This window comes from Salvelinus alpinus, chromosome 21, assembly GCF_045679555.1.
Source record: "Salvelinus alpinus chromosome 21, SLU_Salpinus.1, whole genome shotgun sequence".
NCBI classification, from domain to species: domain Eukaryota; kingdom Metazoa; phylum Chordata; class Actinopteri; order Salmoniformes; family Salmonidae; genus Salvelinus; species Salvelinus alpinus.
This window is the reverse complement of record NC_092106.1, coordinates 30511990-30529167: the sequence shown is the minus strand read 5'-3', so window position 1 is coordinate 30529167 and position 17178 is coordinate 30511990. Positions and strand designations below refer to the sequence as shown.

General features: G+C 45.3%; 1 protein-coding gene across 1 annotated transcript; it reads left to right on the top strand.

The window, feature by feature from the left end:
* The first annotated feature begins 33 nt into the window (after positions 1–33).
* LOC139548215 (26S proteasome non-ATPase regulatory subunit 2) lies at positions 34–16690 on the top strand. The gene is made up of 20 exons (XM_071357744.1): positions 34–336; positions 1244–1300; positions 1526–1690; positions 2270–2391; positions 2543–2767; positions 4632–4790; positions 8286–8430; positions 11804–11864; positions 11968–12114; positions 12432–12538; positions 12688–12815; positions 13006–13093; positions 13208–13472; positions 13614–13759; positions 13979–14062; positions 14236–14404; positions 14704–14798; positions 14906–15032; positions 15371–15489; positions 15794–16690. The coding sequence occupies exons 1-20, from the start codon at positions 232–234 to the stop codon at positions 15974–15976; spliced, it is 2697 nt and encodes an 898-aa protein (XP_071213845.1). The 5' UTR covers positions 34–231; the 3' UTR covers positions 15977–16690.
* Positions 16691–17178: the final 488 nt, after the last annotated feature.

Genomic DNA, 17178 nt, shown 5'->3' with positions numbered 1-17178 from the left:
GTGAATGTTTTTTTCTTATTTGTGTATGTGTCAACTTTGGATATACTAAGTGCTGCCATCTATCGTCGTGGGGTTAAGAGTAGGGATTGGTGCAATATTATTCCCGCGTAGCAGGTGGCGGTAGAACACTATCGATGTCAGCAAACTTCCACGGTTCTGAAGAGAGGAAGTTGTGCGCCTGGTCTCCTGTTCTTCAGTTTATCCGTAGCCGAATTTCGTAAAACAGCAACCATGGAGGACGCAAAAAAGAAAGAGAAAAAGCAGTCCGAAAAGACAGAGGAAAAGGAGATTAAGCCCACAGGGAAGGACAAGGATAAAAAAGAAGAGCAAGAACTGGTGAGTTGGGCCACTTTTCTAAACATCTTGAACAAGGGAAGCAGAGCAGCGTTTTTGCCTGAGTCACTCACTGCCTGGTTGACATGGTTGAACAGGCCGAAAGCATTGTCATTCAAAATAATAATGAACTGTTTGAGTCGCCTTTAATGAAAAGTATGTCATGGCTGGCTATATACCAGGTGCCAACAATTAAGATTGTTTCCGACTGAAAGCGAGTTATAAAACACGTATTCATCTACCTAACGTTAGCAAAGCCGGTAGCTGGCTGTGCGAGCTAACGTTAGCTAACAATTGCTAATGACAGGCCAGAAATTAACTACCGATAGATAAACTAAAAGTTAGCTAAGTAGTTAGCTAGCCAAGTTACAATAACGTAACGTTAGCTAGCTAAATGACGTTAGTTTTGCATTGTAAACAGTTCGCTAATGTTGTTACAATACAGTAGCTAGTGACTTTGCAACTGCAGTAAATTAACCTGCCTGTCGTTATCAGATTTTCTTGTTGAGAGTAACTAGATACCTAGATGTGTTATGATCAGTGATCTTTGATTGCGAGGTGGGTATAGTTATTACGTGTGGTTTGTTTAGCTAGTTATTTACATAAATGGGTTTGTAAACGTATTAGCGAGTACAGTACATTAGCCAATTTCAGACACCATAACAATGGAGGCAACGTTGGATATAGCTAGTTATCAGGGCAACCCTTCCATCCGTCGACAATGGTATAGGACCGGTGTATGACAGAATGCTCCAATATTTATCAGTTAGCAAATTGCAGAGCCTTTTATTGCTTTAGTTTCCTGTTGGAACACACATTGTTCTTTGTTTACTGTGCAGGGTTCGGTTTTTTAAATTTCCCATGTTGAATCTGTCATACTGTAATGTCAGTTCCTTTCATTTCTCTCCAGTCTGATGAGGACAAACAGCTGCAAGAAGAGCTGGAGATGATGGTGGAGAGACTTGGTGTGAGTACCACTACCACAAGAACTGCTAAACCTCAAGTCTGGTTTTGCTTTGGACATTCTGGGACTATAGCTTCTTATTTTTTTACTGTACATAAGGTGTTAGTATGGAGAGTCAGTCATTTACACACTGAAAGTCTTTGGTGACTCCATATCAAACAACATTATTTGTACTTATGAAATGTACACCTCCCCGCCCCTTTCTCTCTCTCAAACACCCATCCACAGGAGACGGACACGTCTCTGTACCGGCCTGCTCTAGAGGAGCTGCGCAGGCAGATCCGCTCCTCCACCACCTCCATGACCTCTGTGCCTAAGCCCCTGAAGTTCCTGCGGCCACACTATGGCAAGCTCAAAGAGATCTACGAGGGCATGGCGCCTGGCGAGAACAAGGTGGGAACACCGATGGCTATGTGGATAACTGCTAAATGGATAACTGTGACAGTTGGGAAAACAGGAGATTGGGATGGCAAGACTTTATTGCTTCCTTTCCCTGTCTGCTTTTACTCACAGTAATTTATTGGGTAAATCACCAATGTTTTGGCTTCACTGTGCCTTCAGGGTGGCATCACTGTGCCTTCTTCAGGGATCCTGAAGCTGGCACAGTGATGCCGAAACGTTGGTGATTTACCCAATAAATTACTGGGAGTTTTATACACAGTGTGCGACTCTCATTATTATTTTTAAAGCTTATAGTTTAATTGCTGTTATGGAAAGGCCCCTCTACATAAAATAATTTTCTCTGGGTGTGCGCTAGCTCATGTTTTTTTGTTGCTTTTACTTTATAACCACAAAATCGGGATGGATTTATTTTACAATGTTACTGGAGATACAGAAAATTTAACAGTGATGCATACCTAGTATATTGGACATTGCAGAACTGGATGGCACTAGAGGTTCATGTTCAGAACGACCCATCATAACTGTCATTATATAAACGTCTAGCTAACTCTTGTCTGTTTTGTTTTGCAGAGTTTCTGTGCGGACGTGGTGTCGGTCTTGGCCATGACAATGAGTGGGGAGCGGGAGTGTCTGAAATACCGTCTGCTGGGCTCCCAGGAGGAGCTGGCATCCTGGGGACATGAATACGTCAGGTAGGATACAGGACGCCAATCCAAATGGCTAACAACGCATACAGGGGTGAATCCTACCTACTACTTAAGTAGAATTTTCACTTAGTCTACCATTGTTAAAGCATGACTAAGTAAAAATGACCTGTGTGTGTGTGTGTGTGTGTGTGTGTAGGCACCTGGCAGGCGAGGTGGCCAAAGAGTGGCAGGAGGTTGAGGATAGTGATAAGACACAACAGGAGACTCTGCTAAAGCTTGTGAAGGAGATTGTGCCCTACAACATGGCTCACAACGCTGAGCACGAGGCCTGTGACCTGTTGATGGAGATTGAGAGACTAGATATGCTGGAGCTCTATATAGATGATAATGCATATGCCAAGGTCTGCCTCTACCTCACCAGGTGAGTGGACAACACACACTCCTTACCACATGAGGGGCAAACATATGTACAGTTGAAGTCCAAAGAATACATACACCTTAGCCAAATACATTTAAACTCAGTTTTTCACAATTCCTGACATTTAATCCTCGTAAAAATTGCCTATCTTCGGTGAGTTAGGATCACAACTTTATTTGAAGAATGTGAAATGTCAGAATAATAGAGACCGAATGATTTATTTCAGCTTTTATTTATTTCATCACATTCCCGGTGGGTCAGAAGTTTACATACAGTTGTGGCCAAAAGTTTTGAGAATGACAGAAATATTCATTTCCACAAAGTTTGCTGCTTCAGTGTCTTTAGATGTTTTTGTCAGATGTTACTATGGAGTACTGAAGTATAATTACAAGCATTTCATAAGTGTCAAGGGCTTTTATTGACAATTACATTAAGTTGATGCAAAGAGTCAATATTTGCAGTTGACCCTTTTTTAAGACCTCTGCAATCTGTCCTGGCATGCTGTCAATTAACTTCTGGGCCACATCCTGACTGATGGCAGCCCATTCTTGCATAATCAATGCTTGGAGTTTGTCAGAATTTGTGGGTTTTTGTTTGTCCACCCGCCTCTTGAGGATTGACCACAAGTTCTCAATGGGATTAAGGTTTGGGGAGTTTCCTGGCCATGGACCCAAATATAATTTTTTTTGTTCCCCGAGCCACTTAGTTATCACTTTTGCCTTATGGCAAGGTGCTCCATCATGCTGGAAAAGGCATTGTTCGTCACCAAACTGTTCCTGGATGGTTGGGAGAAGTTGCTCTCGGAGGATGTGTTGGTACCATTGTTTATTCATGGCTGTGTTCTTAGGCAAAATTGTGAGTGAGCTCACTCCCTTGGCTGAGAAGCAACTCCACACATGAATGGTCTCAGGATGCTTTACTGTTGGCATGACACAGGACTGATGGTAGCGCTCACCATGTCTTCTCCGGACAAGCTTTTTTCCGAATGCCCCAAACAATCAGAAAGGGGATTCATCAGAGAAAATGACTTTACCCCAGTCCTCAGCAGTCCAATCCCTGTACCTTTTGCAGAATATCAGTCTGTCCCTGATGTTTTTCCTAGAGAGAAGTGGCTTCTTTGCTGCCCTTCTTGACATCAGGCCATCCTCCAAAAGTCTTCGCCTCACTGTGTGTGCAGATGCACTCACACCTGCCTGCTGCCATTCCTGAGCAAGCTCTGTACTGGTGGTGCCCCGATCCCACAGCTGAATCAACTATAGGAGACTTGCTGGACTTTCTTGGGCGCCCTGAAGCCGCCTTCACAACAATTGAACCGCTCTCCTTGAAGTTCTTGATAATCCGATAAATGGTTGATTTAGGTGCAATCTTACTGGCAGCAATATCCTTGCCTGTGAAGCCCTTTTTGTGCAAAGCGATGATGACGGCACGTGTTTCCTTGCAGGTAACCACGGTTGACAGAGGAAGAACAATGTTTCCAAGCACCACCCTCATTTTGAAGCTTCCAGTCTGTTATTCGAACTCAATCAGCATGGCACAATTGTTGTAAGAATTACTTGTGTCATGCACAAAGTAGATGTCCTAACCGACTTGCCAAAACTATAGTTTGTTAACAAGAAATTTGTGGAGTGGTTGAAAAACTAGTTTTAATGACTCCAACCTAAGTGTATGTAAACTTCCGACTTCAACTATACCTTCACTCACACACACACACACACACACGTTCAAACACCTGTACCACAGTCTGCTTCTGCCTCAATATACCTGTAGTGTGCTAAGAGCAGCCTGAAGAGACAAAAGGAAGTTCCTCTCTTCAGTAATCCTAAACCCCTCTGCCATTCCTCTCTCCTTCTCTCTCCCTCCATTGCAGCTGTGTGAGCTATGTCCCTGAGCCAGAGAACTCTGCCCTGTTAAAGTGTTCCCTGAACATCTTCAGGAAGTTTAACCGTTACCCAGAGGCCCTGAGGCTGGCCCTGATGCTCAACGATGTGGAACTGGTGGAGAACATCTTCACCTCCTGCAAAGACATGTAAGGACGGACACAACACATTCACTGCGTTCTCTCTCGCTGAATTATCTCACAGCAACACTTTCGCGAAAAGTGCTACTGCTAAAATAAAGGAAACTCTTGAGTAAATGAGGGATACAAAGTATATTGAAAGCAGGTGCTTCCGCACAGATGTGGTTCCAGAGTTAATTCATTCTTAAAAGTCTAAGCTGTTGGGGGGGGTTCTAAGCTGACATGGAGGTGTATGACGTTGGTCATACTATAGATCATTTAGCTATTTGATTTTGAATTTTCGGATCCTAGATATTGAAAAAAATGTATAAAAAAAAATGTAATATTGAATTTGCTCTTTACTCCTTTACACCAGAGAAACTTGTTGAATAACACATTCATAAATGGCAAAGACTAACAAGGTTTTGAAGTATTTGTCCTATATCTAGGACAGTGGTTCTTAACCTGGGTTCGATCGAACCCCAGGGGTTCGGTGAGTCAGTCTCAGGGGTTCGGCGGAGGTCAAGACACACATCCGACTCATATGATTCGTGATGACACGCCCCGCTTGGCCATCATTGGCTGCAGGTGATCACGCTACATCGCTTGGCCTATCTGTGCTGCAGGGAATTTGGTGCGCTCAGTAGTCGACTTGTGACTGTCGTGATGGTACGTCTTGTGATTTCTTTCTTAATATTTTAATCCCTTCATACTTACTATGTCGAGCAAAAAAAGAAAGTGGTCGGACGAATATGTACAATATGGATTCACATGTATAACGGAACGTGATGGGAGTCAGCGTCCTAACTGCATGATTTGCAATGCCAAGTTGAGCAATTCTAGTCTAGCACCGGCAAAACTAAGAGAACACTTCCTTAAGCTGCATGGAGATGGAAAATACAAGAACACAACGCTCGCTGAATTCAAGGTGAAGAGAGCCAGATTCGATGAAAAGGCTACTCTGCCTGTTCTCGGCTTTGTACCCATCAACAAACCGATCCTCACAGAATCGTACGAAGTTGCTTACCTGATCGCAAAGCAGGGCAAACCACACACCATTGGTGAAACACTCATAAAACCAGCTGTGTTGAAGATGGCGAATATCATGCTGGGAAAAGAGGCTGAAGTTAAGTTATCCCAAATTCCTCTTTCAAATGACACCATCAGCGACAGAATAGAGGATATGACCAAAGACATCTTGGCTCAAGTAGTTGCAGATCTGATTTCAAGCCCGGCAAAATTCAGCCTTCAACTCGACGAGACCACAGACGTTTCCAATCTAAGCCAGCTTGCTGTATTTGTGCGCTATGTGAAAGACGACGTGATAAAGGAAGATTTTTTATTTTGTAAGCCTCTTACAACAACAACTAAGGCAGCCGATGTGAAGAAACTTGTGGATGACTTCTTCAAAGACAACAATCTTTTGTGGGATATGGTTTCTGCAGTTCGTTCGGACGGAGCTCCAGAACTATGTGCGAACTAGTGCTCTGAGGCACCGCATCTTCAGTGAGCTGTGTAAAGAAATGGGCTCTGAATTCGAGGTACTTCTGTACCATTCTAACGTTCGGTGGTTATCCCGGGGACAGGTGCTGAATCGTGTTTTTGCCGTGCGTGTGGAATTAGCCCTGTTTTTGCAAGAGCACCAACATTGTCATGCAGATTGCTTCAAAAATTCTGAGTTCATTCTCATTTTAGCGTACATGGCTGATATCTTCGCAGCTCTCAATCATCTCAATCAAAAGATGCAGGGCGGTGGAGTCAACATCATCGAAGCGGAGGAAAACCTGAAGGCTTTTCAAAAAAAGCTACCGTTATGGAAACGACGAACAGAGAACGATAACTTCGCAAACTTTCCCCTGGAATCGGAGACATTTCTGTACCCGCGGAACTGAAGCAAGCAATTGCCACGCACTTAGATGAGCTTGCAAAGTCTCTCGACGGATACTTCCCTACAAGAGAGTCATATCCAGCATGGGTGAGACAGCCGTTCACGTTTAGTGTTGAGACAACAGATGTCAATGATGAATACCTCGATGAAATCATTGAAATTCAGCAGAGCCAGGTTCAACAGCAACTCTTCAGAACAACAACGCTTTCAATGTTTTGGTGTCAACAAATGGTAACGTACCCTGTTATTGCTAAGAAAGCTCTGGAGATTTTCATACCGTTTGTTACAACATATCTTTGCGAGCAATCCTTTTTGAGGATGCTGGACATAAAAACGAAGAAAAGGAACAGACTTTGTTGCGAAAATGACATGAGAGTGGCACTTGCCAAGGTGAAGCCGCGCATTTCTGAACTGGTCTCTGAAAGGCAACAGCAGAAGTCACACTGATTTGCAGTAAATATTCATTATTATGTTTTTGTGTGAAAATCATGTTTTGATGATTTTGTTCTTTGAACACACGGTGTTGATGTACAGTTCATTTTGTGCACCAGTAAAATATATACCTATGTTTTGAATTTGAAAAAATCATATTTTATTTTTCCAATTAAGAAGGGTTCGGTGAATGCGCATATGAAACTGGTGGGGTTCAGTACCTCCAACAAGGTTAAGAACCACTGATCTAGGAGATATAAAAAAGCTCAGGAAAGATGTTTTTTTTTTTACACACACCTTTTAACACTACCTTCATACATACATGCATATATAAATGTTTTAAAACCGGTACCGGTTACCTTCAAACAACTCCCAAACAACTCCCAAGCCGCTTGTGGGGGTCGTAGAGCAAAACGGAAAACACCATCGTATTTGTGAGATTCTCCACATTCCATAGAGTGGTTGCAGACCCATCAAACTGTTCAGATGCTACAGACGTTTTTGTGAGAAGACAGATTTTTGGGATGTCTCATGGTCTGGCAAACACTGCTCTCGGTCTTTCACCTTTCACCGCAGATGCAGAAGTGCAACATCGGCGGATGCAGTGGATTGAGACCCATCTAATGGAGAAGTAATAACACATCTCTAGCTTAAACTGACAGATTTTTATGGGGATTTTTTATTATGTTTACTTAGATGTGTCAATCGACTCTAGGGAATTAAGTTATTAAAACATCTCATCATGCTTAGGGTTGCCCATAATCTACCATGGCTAAAAGAGATCTCAGAGACTTTAAAAGATGGGTCTCAAAGGAGCATAGGGGGTTTAAAGGGGTGTGTGTCTCTGTCACCAGATCTCAATCCAGTTGAACACTTATGGGAGATTCTGGAGCAGTGCCTGAGAGAGCGTTTTCCATCAACAAAACAACAAATTATGGAATTTCTCATGGAAGAATGGTGTCTCATCCCTCCAATAGTGTTCCAGACACTTATACTATCTATGCCTAGGCACATTGAAGCTGTTCTGGGAGCTCGTGGTGGCTCAACGCCCTATTAAGACACACTATGTTGATGTTTCCTTTATTTTGGCAGTTCCGTATTTATTCATATTTTCAACTTACAATCATTGGGAATGCATTCAGCAGTGTTTTCCATAGTTAATGATGTGCATGAAGAGTTGACCGTTTAGTGGGTGTTTCCTGTAGCGTGATCCAGAAGGAGATGGCCTTCATGCTGGGCCGACACGGCATGTTCCTGGAGCTCAACGAGGACGTGGAGGACTACGAAGACCTGACGGAGATCATGTCCAACGTCCAGCTCAACAGCAACTTCCTGGCCCTGGCCCGAGAGGTGAGGAGAGAGGGCGAGTTAGAGGGGGGAGAGAGGGTAGACTACTAGAGAAAGGGGATGGGGTTGGAAGAGGTGAGACTGTTTCAAATCAAATACAATTTTATTGGTCACATACACATGGTTAGCAGATGTTAATGTGAGTGTAGTGAAATGCTTGTGCTTCTAGTTCCGACAGTGCAGTAATATCTAACAAGTAATCTAACAATTCCCCAACAACTATCTAATACACACAAATCTAAAGGGGTGAATGAGAATATGAAAATATAAATATATGGATGAGCGATGGCCGAGCGGCATAAGCAAGGCGTAAAAGATATAAGTATAAAATACAGTATATACATATGATATGAGCAATGTAAGATATGTAAACATTAAGGTGGCATTGTTTAAAGTGACTAGTGATTGAGTCTCAATGTAGGCAGCAGCCTCTGAGTTAGTGATTGCTATTTAATAGTCTGATGGCCTTGAGATAGAAGCTGCTTTTCAGTCTCTTGGTCCCAGCTTTGATGCACCTGTACTGACCTCGCCCTCTGGATGGTAGTGGTGTGAACTGGCAGTGGCCCGGGTAGTTGTTGTCCTTCATGATCTTTTTGGCCTTCCTGTGACATCGGGTGCTGTAGGTGTCATGGAGGGCAGGTAGTTTGCCTCCGGTGATGCGTTGTGCAGACCGCACCACCCTCTGGAGAGCTTTGCGGTTGAGAGAGGTGCAGTTGCCGTACCAGGCTGTGATACAGCCCGACAGGATGCTCTCGATTGTGCATCTGTAAAAGTTTGTCAGGGTTTTGGGTGACAAGCCAAATTTCTTCAGCCTCCTGAGGTTGAAGTGGAGATGTTGCGCCTTCTTCACCACACTGTCTGTGTGAGTGGACCATTTCAGTTTGTCTGTGATGTGTTCTCCAAGGAACTGAAACTTTCCACCTTTTCCACTGCTGTCCCTTCGTGGTGGATAGGGGGGTGCTTCCTCTGCTGTTTCCTGAAGTCCACGATCATCTCCTTTGTTTTGTTGATGTTGAGTGAGAGGTTGTTTTCCTGACACCACACTCCGAGTGCCCTCACCTCCCTGTAGACTGTGTCGTCGTTGTTGGTAATCAAGCCCACTACTGCTGTGTCGTCTGCAAACTTGATGATTTGAGTTGAAAGCGTGCATGGCCACACAGTCATGGGTGAACAGGGAGTACAGGAGGGGGCTGAGCACGCCCCAGTGTTGAGGGTCAGTGAAGTGGAGATGTTTCCTACCTGCACCATCTGGGGGCAGCCCGTCAAAGCCCAGGACCTAATTTCACAGTATGGGTTTGAGACCCAGTGTCTCCAGCTTGATGATGAGCTTGGAGGTTACTATGTTGTTGCTTGCTGAGCTGTAGTCAATGTACAGCATTCTTGCATAGGTATTCCTCTTGTCCAGATGGGATAGGACAGTGTGAAGTGTGATGGCGATTGCATCGTCTGTGGACCTGTTGGGGTGGTATGCAAACTGAAGTGGGTCTAGGGTGGCCGGTAAGGTGGAGGTGACATGGTCCTTGACTAGTCTCTCAAAGCACTTCATGATGACAAGTGAGTGCTACGGGGCGGTAGTCATTTAGTTATCTTTGCCTTCTTGGGTACAGGAACAATGGTGGCCATCTTGAAGCATGTGGGGACAGCAGACTGGGATAGGGAGCGATTGAATATGTCCGTAAAGACAAAGCGGTCAAAGAAGGTGTTTAGTTTGTCTGGAAGCGTGACGTCGATGTCCGTGACGTGGCTGGATTTCTTTTTGTAGTCTGTGATTTCCTGTAGACCCTGCCACATACGTCTCATGTCTGAGCCGTTGATTTGCGACTCCACTTTGTCCCTGTACCGGCATTTCGCTTGTTGGATTGCCTTGCGGGGGAAATAACCACACTGTTTATATTCAGACATATTCCCAGACCTCTTTCCATGGTTAAATGCGGTGGTTCGCTCTTTCAGTTTTGTGCGAATGCCGCCATCCATCCACAGTTTCTGGTTAAGGTAGGTTTTAATAGTCACAGTGGGTACAACATCTCCAATGCACTTCCTTAAACTCACTCAGATTAAACGTATAGATCAATGTTGTTCTAGGAGGCGGACCAGAACATACCCCAGTCCACGTGATCAAAACAATCTTGAAGCGTGGATTCCGATTGGTCAGACCAGCGTTGAATGGTTCTAGTCACTGGTACATCCTGTTTGAATTTCTGCCTATAAGACGGTAGGAGCAAGATTGCGTCGTTGTCGGATTTGCCGAAGGGAGGGCTTTGCGGAAGTTAGAGTAGCTGTGGTCGAGTGTATTATCCCCGCGAGTACTGCGATCAATTTGCTGATAAAATGTAGGTAGTCTTGTTAAAATCCCCAGCTACAATAAATGCAGCCTCCGGATATATGGTTTCCATTTTACATAGAGTCCAGTGAAGTTCCTTGAGGGCCGTCGTGGTGTCTGCTTGAGGAGGAATGTACACAGCTGTGACGATAACTGACGAGAATTCTCTTGAGGTAAAATGGCGGCATTTGATTGTAGGGAATTCTAGGTCGGGTGAGCAGAAGGACTTGAGTTCCTGTATGATGTTATGATTATGCCATGAGTCGTTAATCATGAAGCATACACCCCCATCCTTCCACTTCCCAGAGAGGTGGTTCTCTGTCCGATGTATGGAGAAGCCCGTTGGCTGAACCGATTCCGACAACATATCCCGAGAGAGCCAGAGAATGTTACAATCGCTGTCTCTCTGGAAGGCAACCCTTGCTCGAATTTCGTCTACCTTGTTGTCAAGAGACTGGACATTGGCAAGTTGTATACTCGAGAGTGGTGGGCGACATGCACGTCTACGTAGCTTGACCAGGAGGCCGCTCCGTCTGCCCCTTCTGCGGCGCCGTTGTTTTTGGTCGGCTTCTGGGATTAGATCCATTGTCCTGGGTGGTGGTCCAAACAGAGGATCCGCTTCGGGAAAGTCGTATTCCTGGTCGCAATGTTGGTAAGTTGACGTCACTCTTATATCCAATAGGAGCAGGACTAATGAGTGGGTCACTGTTCAAGTCAGTGGATGGAGTGTGACTGACAGTGGGGACTGAGTGTATGTTGGAGAGGGGGAGAAGGTGTTTAGAGTAGGGCCAAGGAGAGAGGAATTTGACGTGTAGAGATGAGTCTGAGGACCGTGCTCCATTTGATATTGTTGACGGGGAAATGGAGGAGGCTTGAAGAAGGTACTAAGAGGAGAGTGAAAGAGTGGGGTAGGGGTCAGGGTGGGAGAATAATGGTGCTTAGAGTGAGAGAAGAGATGAGGCTGGAGGATAATGAACGGCTGGCTGGTCTCGTGAATAAACCAGTTAGTGAAAGAGATGAAGCGAGCCAATAACACACTGTTCCCATTCTTTACAGTTGGACATCATGGAACCCAAAGTCCCAGATGACATCTACAAAACCCACCTGGAGAACAACAGTGAGTTTTCCTTCGCTACAGCAGCACACTAATTGTCCTGGTCGTGTTATATCACACTCCTTTCCTCATCCTCCCTCTCATCACGCCATCTTCTGTCTGTCAGGGTTTGGAGGAAGTGGTTCCCAGGTGGACTCTGCTCGTATGAACCTGGCATCCTCGTTTGTCAACGGCTTCGTCAACGCAGGGTTCGGACAGGACAAGCTGCTCACAGATGATGGCAACAAATGGCTGTACAAAAACAAAGATCATGGTGAGAAACCCCTTCCCCCCCACACAGACACAGCCTCACATCCCTTTCTGAGGCTCATGGTTCACATTTTTTAGGGCTTGACTGAAAATGTTTTGTGTTTCGACAGTGAGTACTAGTCTCATGAATCTAGGATTCTTATCAGCAACTTAATGTACAGTGCCTTGCAAAAGTATTCACCCCTCTTGGCATTTTTCCTATTTTGTTGCATTAAAACCTGTTGTATTCGGCGCATGTGACGAATATTATTTTATTTGAATAACAAAAATAACATATTGCTGTTGTGTAAATGTTGATGCTAATTCTGTGTTTCTCTCCAGGTATGCTGAGTGCTGCAGCCTCTCTGGGGATGATCCTGCTGTGGGATGTGGACGGTGGTCTGACACAGATAGACAAATACCTCTACTCCTCAGAGGACTACATAAAGGTCCGTGCACACACTCACCCTCTTACCAAACACCCTGCATTAAAACCTCCGTACCACAACCTTCACAGCATCCAGAAAAGCCTTACAAATGCTATTAATGTAGATATGTCTCCCTCTCTCTTTCTCTTCCCTCTTCTCTCTCCCTGTAGTCGGGGGCCCTCCTGGCTTGTGGCATAGTGAACTCTGGGGTTAGGAACGAGTGTGACCCGGCCCTGGCTCTGCTGTCAGACTACGTCCTCCACAACAGCAACGTCATGCGGATTGGAGCCATCTTCGGGTAAGGAGAGAAGGAAATGGGTGTTTGGTCTCAAATCAACCCCTAGCCCCTACTGCCTGTCACCTCTTACCCATTAATGACCTTTGTTGAGGCCTGTTTAGTCCTTTCTTAGCACTGTATAATCTCTGCCTGTTAAAAGTACTTGTTTTTGGTAGGGTTGGTCCCCCTGACCTTTCCCCTCTATCTTCAGCCTGGGCCTGGCGTACGCTGGCTCGAACCGTGAGGATGTCCTCTCTCTGCTGCTGCCTGTCATGGTAGACTCCAAGTCCAGCATGGAGGTACGGGGTGTGTGTGTGCAGTTCCAAAGTTTGTCGGGGTTTAAGTCAAGTACACATCCACACTCATTAAACCCAGCTCACTGTCCCATGTTACGTGTCTTGTCACACACTCAGGTGGCAGGTGTGACGGCACTGGCGTGCGGTATGATCGCCGTGGGCTCGTGTAACGGTGATGTCACCTCCACCATCGTCCAGACCATCATGGAGAAGAGTGAGCTGGAGCTGAAAGACACATACGCCCGCTGGCTGCCCCTGGGCCTGGGCCTCAACCACCTGGGTAAAGGGGAGGCCATTGAGACCACCCTGGCAGCGCTGCAGGTGGTGCCTGAGCCCTTCCGCAGCTTCGCCAACACACTGGTGGACGTCTGTGCCTATGCAGGTCAGTCTCATCATAGCTCCATTTTGTCTCCAATTGTTTTTGTTTTTTATTTGATTTAAATATAATTTATTTATACAGGTGATCTCATTGAGATTTAGAAGATGGCTTTCCTATATTTATCTCTGTTTCTCTCCATGCCAGGTTCTGGTAACGTACTGAAGGTGCAGCAGCTTCTCCACATCTGCAGTGAGCACTATGAAGCCAAGGAAAAGGAGGAGGAAAAAGACAAGAAGGATAAGAAGGACAAAGACAAGAAAGAGAGTGCAGCCGACATGGGCTCCCACCAGGTATGCCAGGCTTTTGTTAATAAAGGGGTGTCAGGTAGCCTAGCATTTAAGAGTGTTGGGCCAGTAACCCAAAAGGTCACTGGTTTGAATCCCAGAGCAGACTAGGTGAAAAATGTGTTGGTGGCCTTGAGCAAGGCGCTAAATGACAAAAATATAATCTGAGTGGTTTGAATGAAGATTTGAAATTGAACTCATTTGCTCTCTGCTTCCCCCTCCCAGGGTGTGGCTGTCCTGGGTATTGCACTCATTGCCATGGGAGAAGAGATTGGCTCAGAGATGGCACTACGGGCATTTGGGCACCTGGTCAGTCTAACCTCTGACCTGTTAATTCCATTTGGCTTCAACACATTTTGAGGATATGTTTGGGGTTGATTTAGCCCCTGTCTCTTTCACTCGATCCAACCATCCCACGTCTGTTTTTCTCTTTATCTCTCCGTTGTCTTGCCTTCCTTCTCTCACCTCACTCACTCTCATAGTTGCGGTATGGAGAGCCTACTCTGAGGCGTGCGGTGCCTCTGGCCTTGGCCCTGATCTCCGTGTCGAATCCTCGCCTCAACATCCTGGACACACTCAGCAAGTTCTCCCACGATGCTGACCCAGAGGTTTCCCACAACTCCATCTTTGCCATGGGCATGGTGGGCAGCGGTGAGTGGGCCCTGGCATTACTGGCCAATGGGCTCTATTGTGTGCCTACTGTCTGGAACCCAATCAGTCAGTGGCTTCATTATTATATTGAGAAGTTATGTTGATTTGCCTCACTAAGTTATCACAATGTTCCCCTGTAATTATTCCTCATCCTTGAATAAGAAACAACATACCATATAACTGAATTCACTGTGCCAGATGACATCAAAGTATGAGACCTTCTCCACTGACTGTGTCTCGAGCTGTGGATGGTTGCCATGAGAACTCACTGACTCACAGCTCCATCTCTCTGTCCGCAGGAACAAACAATGCCCGCCTGGCTGCCATGCTGAGGCAGCTGGCTCAGTACCATGCCAAAGACCCCAACAACCTCTTCATGGTCCGACTGGCACAAGTGGGTAGCAAAAAGAGGTGCCGCTCTGGCACTCTAACCTACGTGTTTAGAGAGAGGGGGAGAGTATGTGTCTGTCTCCTAACCCTTGCTCTGTGCCATGTCCACAGGGTCTGACTCACCTGGGTAAAGGGACCTTAACGCTGTGTCCGTACCACAGTGACAGGCAGCTGATGAGTCAGGTGGCCGTGGCAGGACTACTCACTGTCCTCGTCTCCTTCCTCGACGTCAAGAACAGTGAGTCCTTTTCTTCATTAATCTACCTTCACCATTCCTTTTATTTGCCTCTCCCTACCCTCCCTTTTTCCACATCCTTGTGTTTAGGGTTGGGGTGAAGTTAATTTCTGTTGAGTCATTTGAGGAAGTGAACTGAATTTCAATATATGGCTGGAAAATTCCACATAGAAAACAATTAGCATTTGTTCAACTCCTGAATGGCATTGGCCCTTGCCCAGCTTGTTTCATTGTCCTCCTTTTATGTCAGGTAGTAAGTCTGCTGAATGTCATAACCTGGGTCTGAGTATTTGGCTGTTTGTGTTGACATCGCCCCCTGCTGTTTCCTGTGTGTGCTCCAGTAATCCTGGGGAAGTCTCACTACGTCCTCTACGGCCTGGTGGCTGCCATGCAGCCCCGTATGCTGGTCACCTTCGACGAGGAGCTGAGACCGCTGCCCGTGTCCGTCAGGGTGGGACAGGTAAGCCTGCTGCTCACCCTATGCTCTTAATAAGAGTCTGGGTGATTAGCTTCATATTTAAAATGTAATGCTAGTTAAGGATGTAGCTTAGATGGTGTGATGAAGGCCGAAATGTCAGCACGATATGCTTTGCAAGTAAAATGTGCTGGAGATTCTTTTCATTTTTTAACTATGGTTGAACATCTCTAATGCAAAGTAATGTGTAGATGTGCAAGTGCTTTTTACTCTCAAGATTAGGATGTAATGTCATAAGATGGTAGAGTGGACTCGACCTTATGGTTCATGTAATGTAATTGTTCCATAGGCGGTGGATGTAGTTGGCCAGGCCGGTAAGCCCAAAGCCATCACAGGTTTCCAGACCCACACCACGCCGGTGCTCCTGGCCCATGGAGAGAGGGCAGAGCTGGCCACAGAGGAGTATCTCCCCGTCACCCCCATCCTGGAGGGCTTTGTCATCCTCCGCAAGAACCCCAACTACGATGCCTAGATTGCGCCCTATTGTCCTCCCCTGGTACCCACGCTACTCTCCTTACCGGTCTCTCATTGGTAGCCCTCCCTGACTCTTTTAGACCTTGTATTTTACTACTTTATTCCATGTCTGAAAAGAGCCAGGAAGGCCTACCCCTCTTTCTCTTGTCAACAGCCTCTGTGAAAATAAATGGTTGTGTTCTGGGTGGTCAAACTGACTGGCGCAGGGAGTGGAAACTGTCCCCTCATTCACACTATTTAGATTGGATTCCTCTTTGTTCTGATCTAGGATCAGTTCCTCATAAATGTATTAGACCAGCTTTTTAGGCTCCACAAATATATAACTGATCTAGGGTCAGCTGTCAGAAGGGAACTGTGTTTAGCCTCTCCCTGCTTCTCATTCAGCCTCCAAAGCTACATTTTCACAGGCATCCCAAAAAAAAATGTTTTCACTAATTGGTCTTTTGACTAATCAGATCATTTTCAGAGTAGGTCTGATTGGTCAAGAGAACAATTTAGTGAAAAAAAATATCAGATTTGGGCTGCCTGTGTAAATGCAGCCCTAGTGATGAACAACACACACTCAGTCCACATCAATACTACAACCGGTTTCTCTTTCCCACATGACAACCTCCTTTTTGTAATTAGAGCATGGAAAATGTCTTCTTCATCATTCAGTTTTGTTGGTTTTGTTACAGTACTGTAAAAGGTTCAAATAAAAGTTTCCGATCCATTTGGTGTAATTGTCTGTAATTTGTCTGTTATACCCGAGGGACAAGTTTCTGAAAGATACATTTCATTACACAGTTGGCAGATCTGGATGGCTAATTATGAAACTGAGCAGTGGAGAGCTACTGAGGTGAGATTGGTAATGAACCCTCACTGCAGCAGAGGTTCTGAATACTAACTTGCTGGATGTAGCAGACAACGGTATGTAATGAACATTTGAAATACACATTTAAGGAAAGTAAGTGCATATTAAACTGATACGTTTTACATATCTTAATAAACTTTTCAGACTGCACACTGACATCACAGACGCCAATCTGGCCATGACCATGCGAGCGAAAGCAACCATCTAGCCGCTAGTGATGAGTGTGTTTTATTGTGCGTGTATGAATTAGTTTTAATATTACACGAATACTGTACTGCACATTAGTTTGTGGTTCAGCAATTCGACGTTTCAACTAAAACGAGTAGTAGCTACAATCATACCGGCTT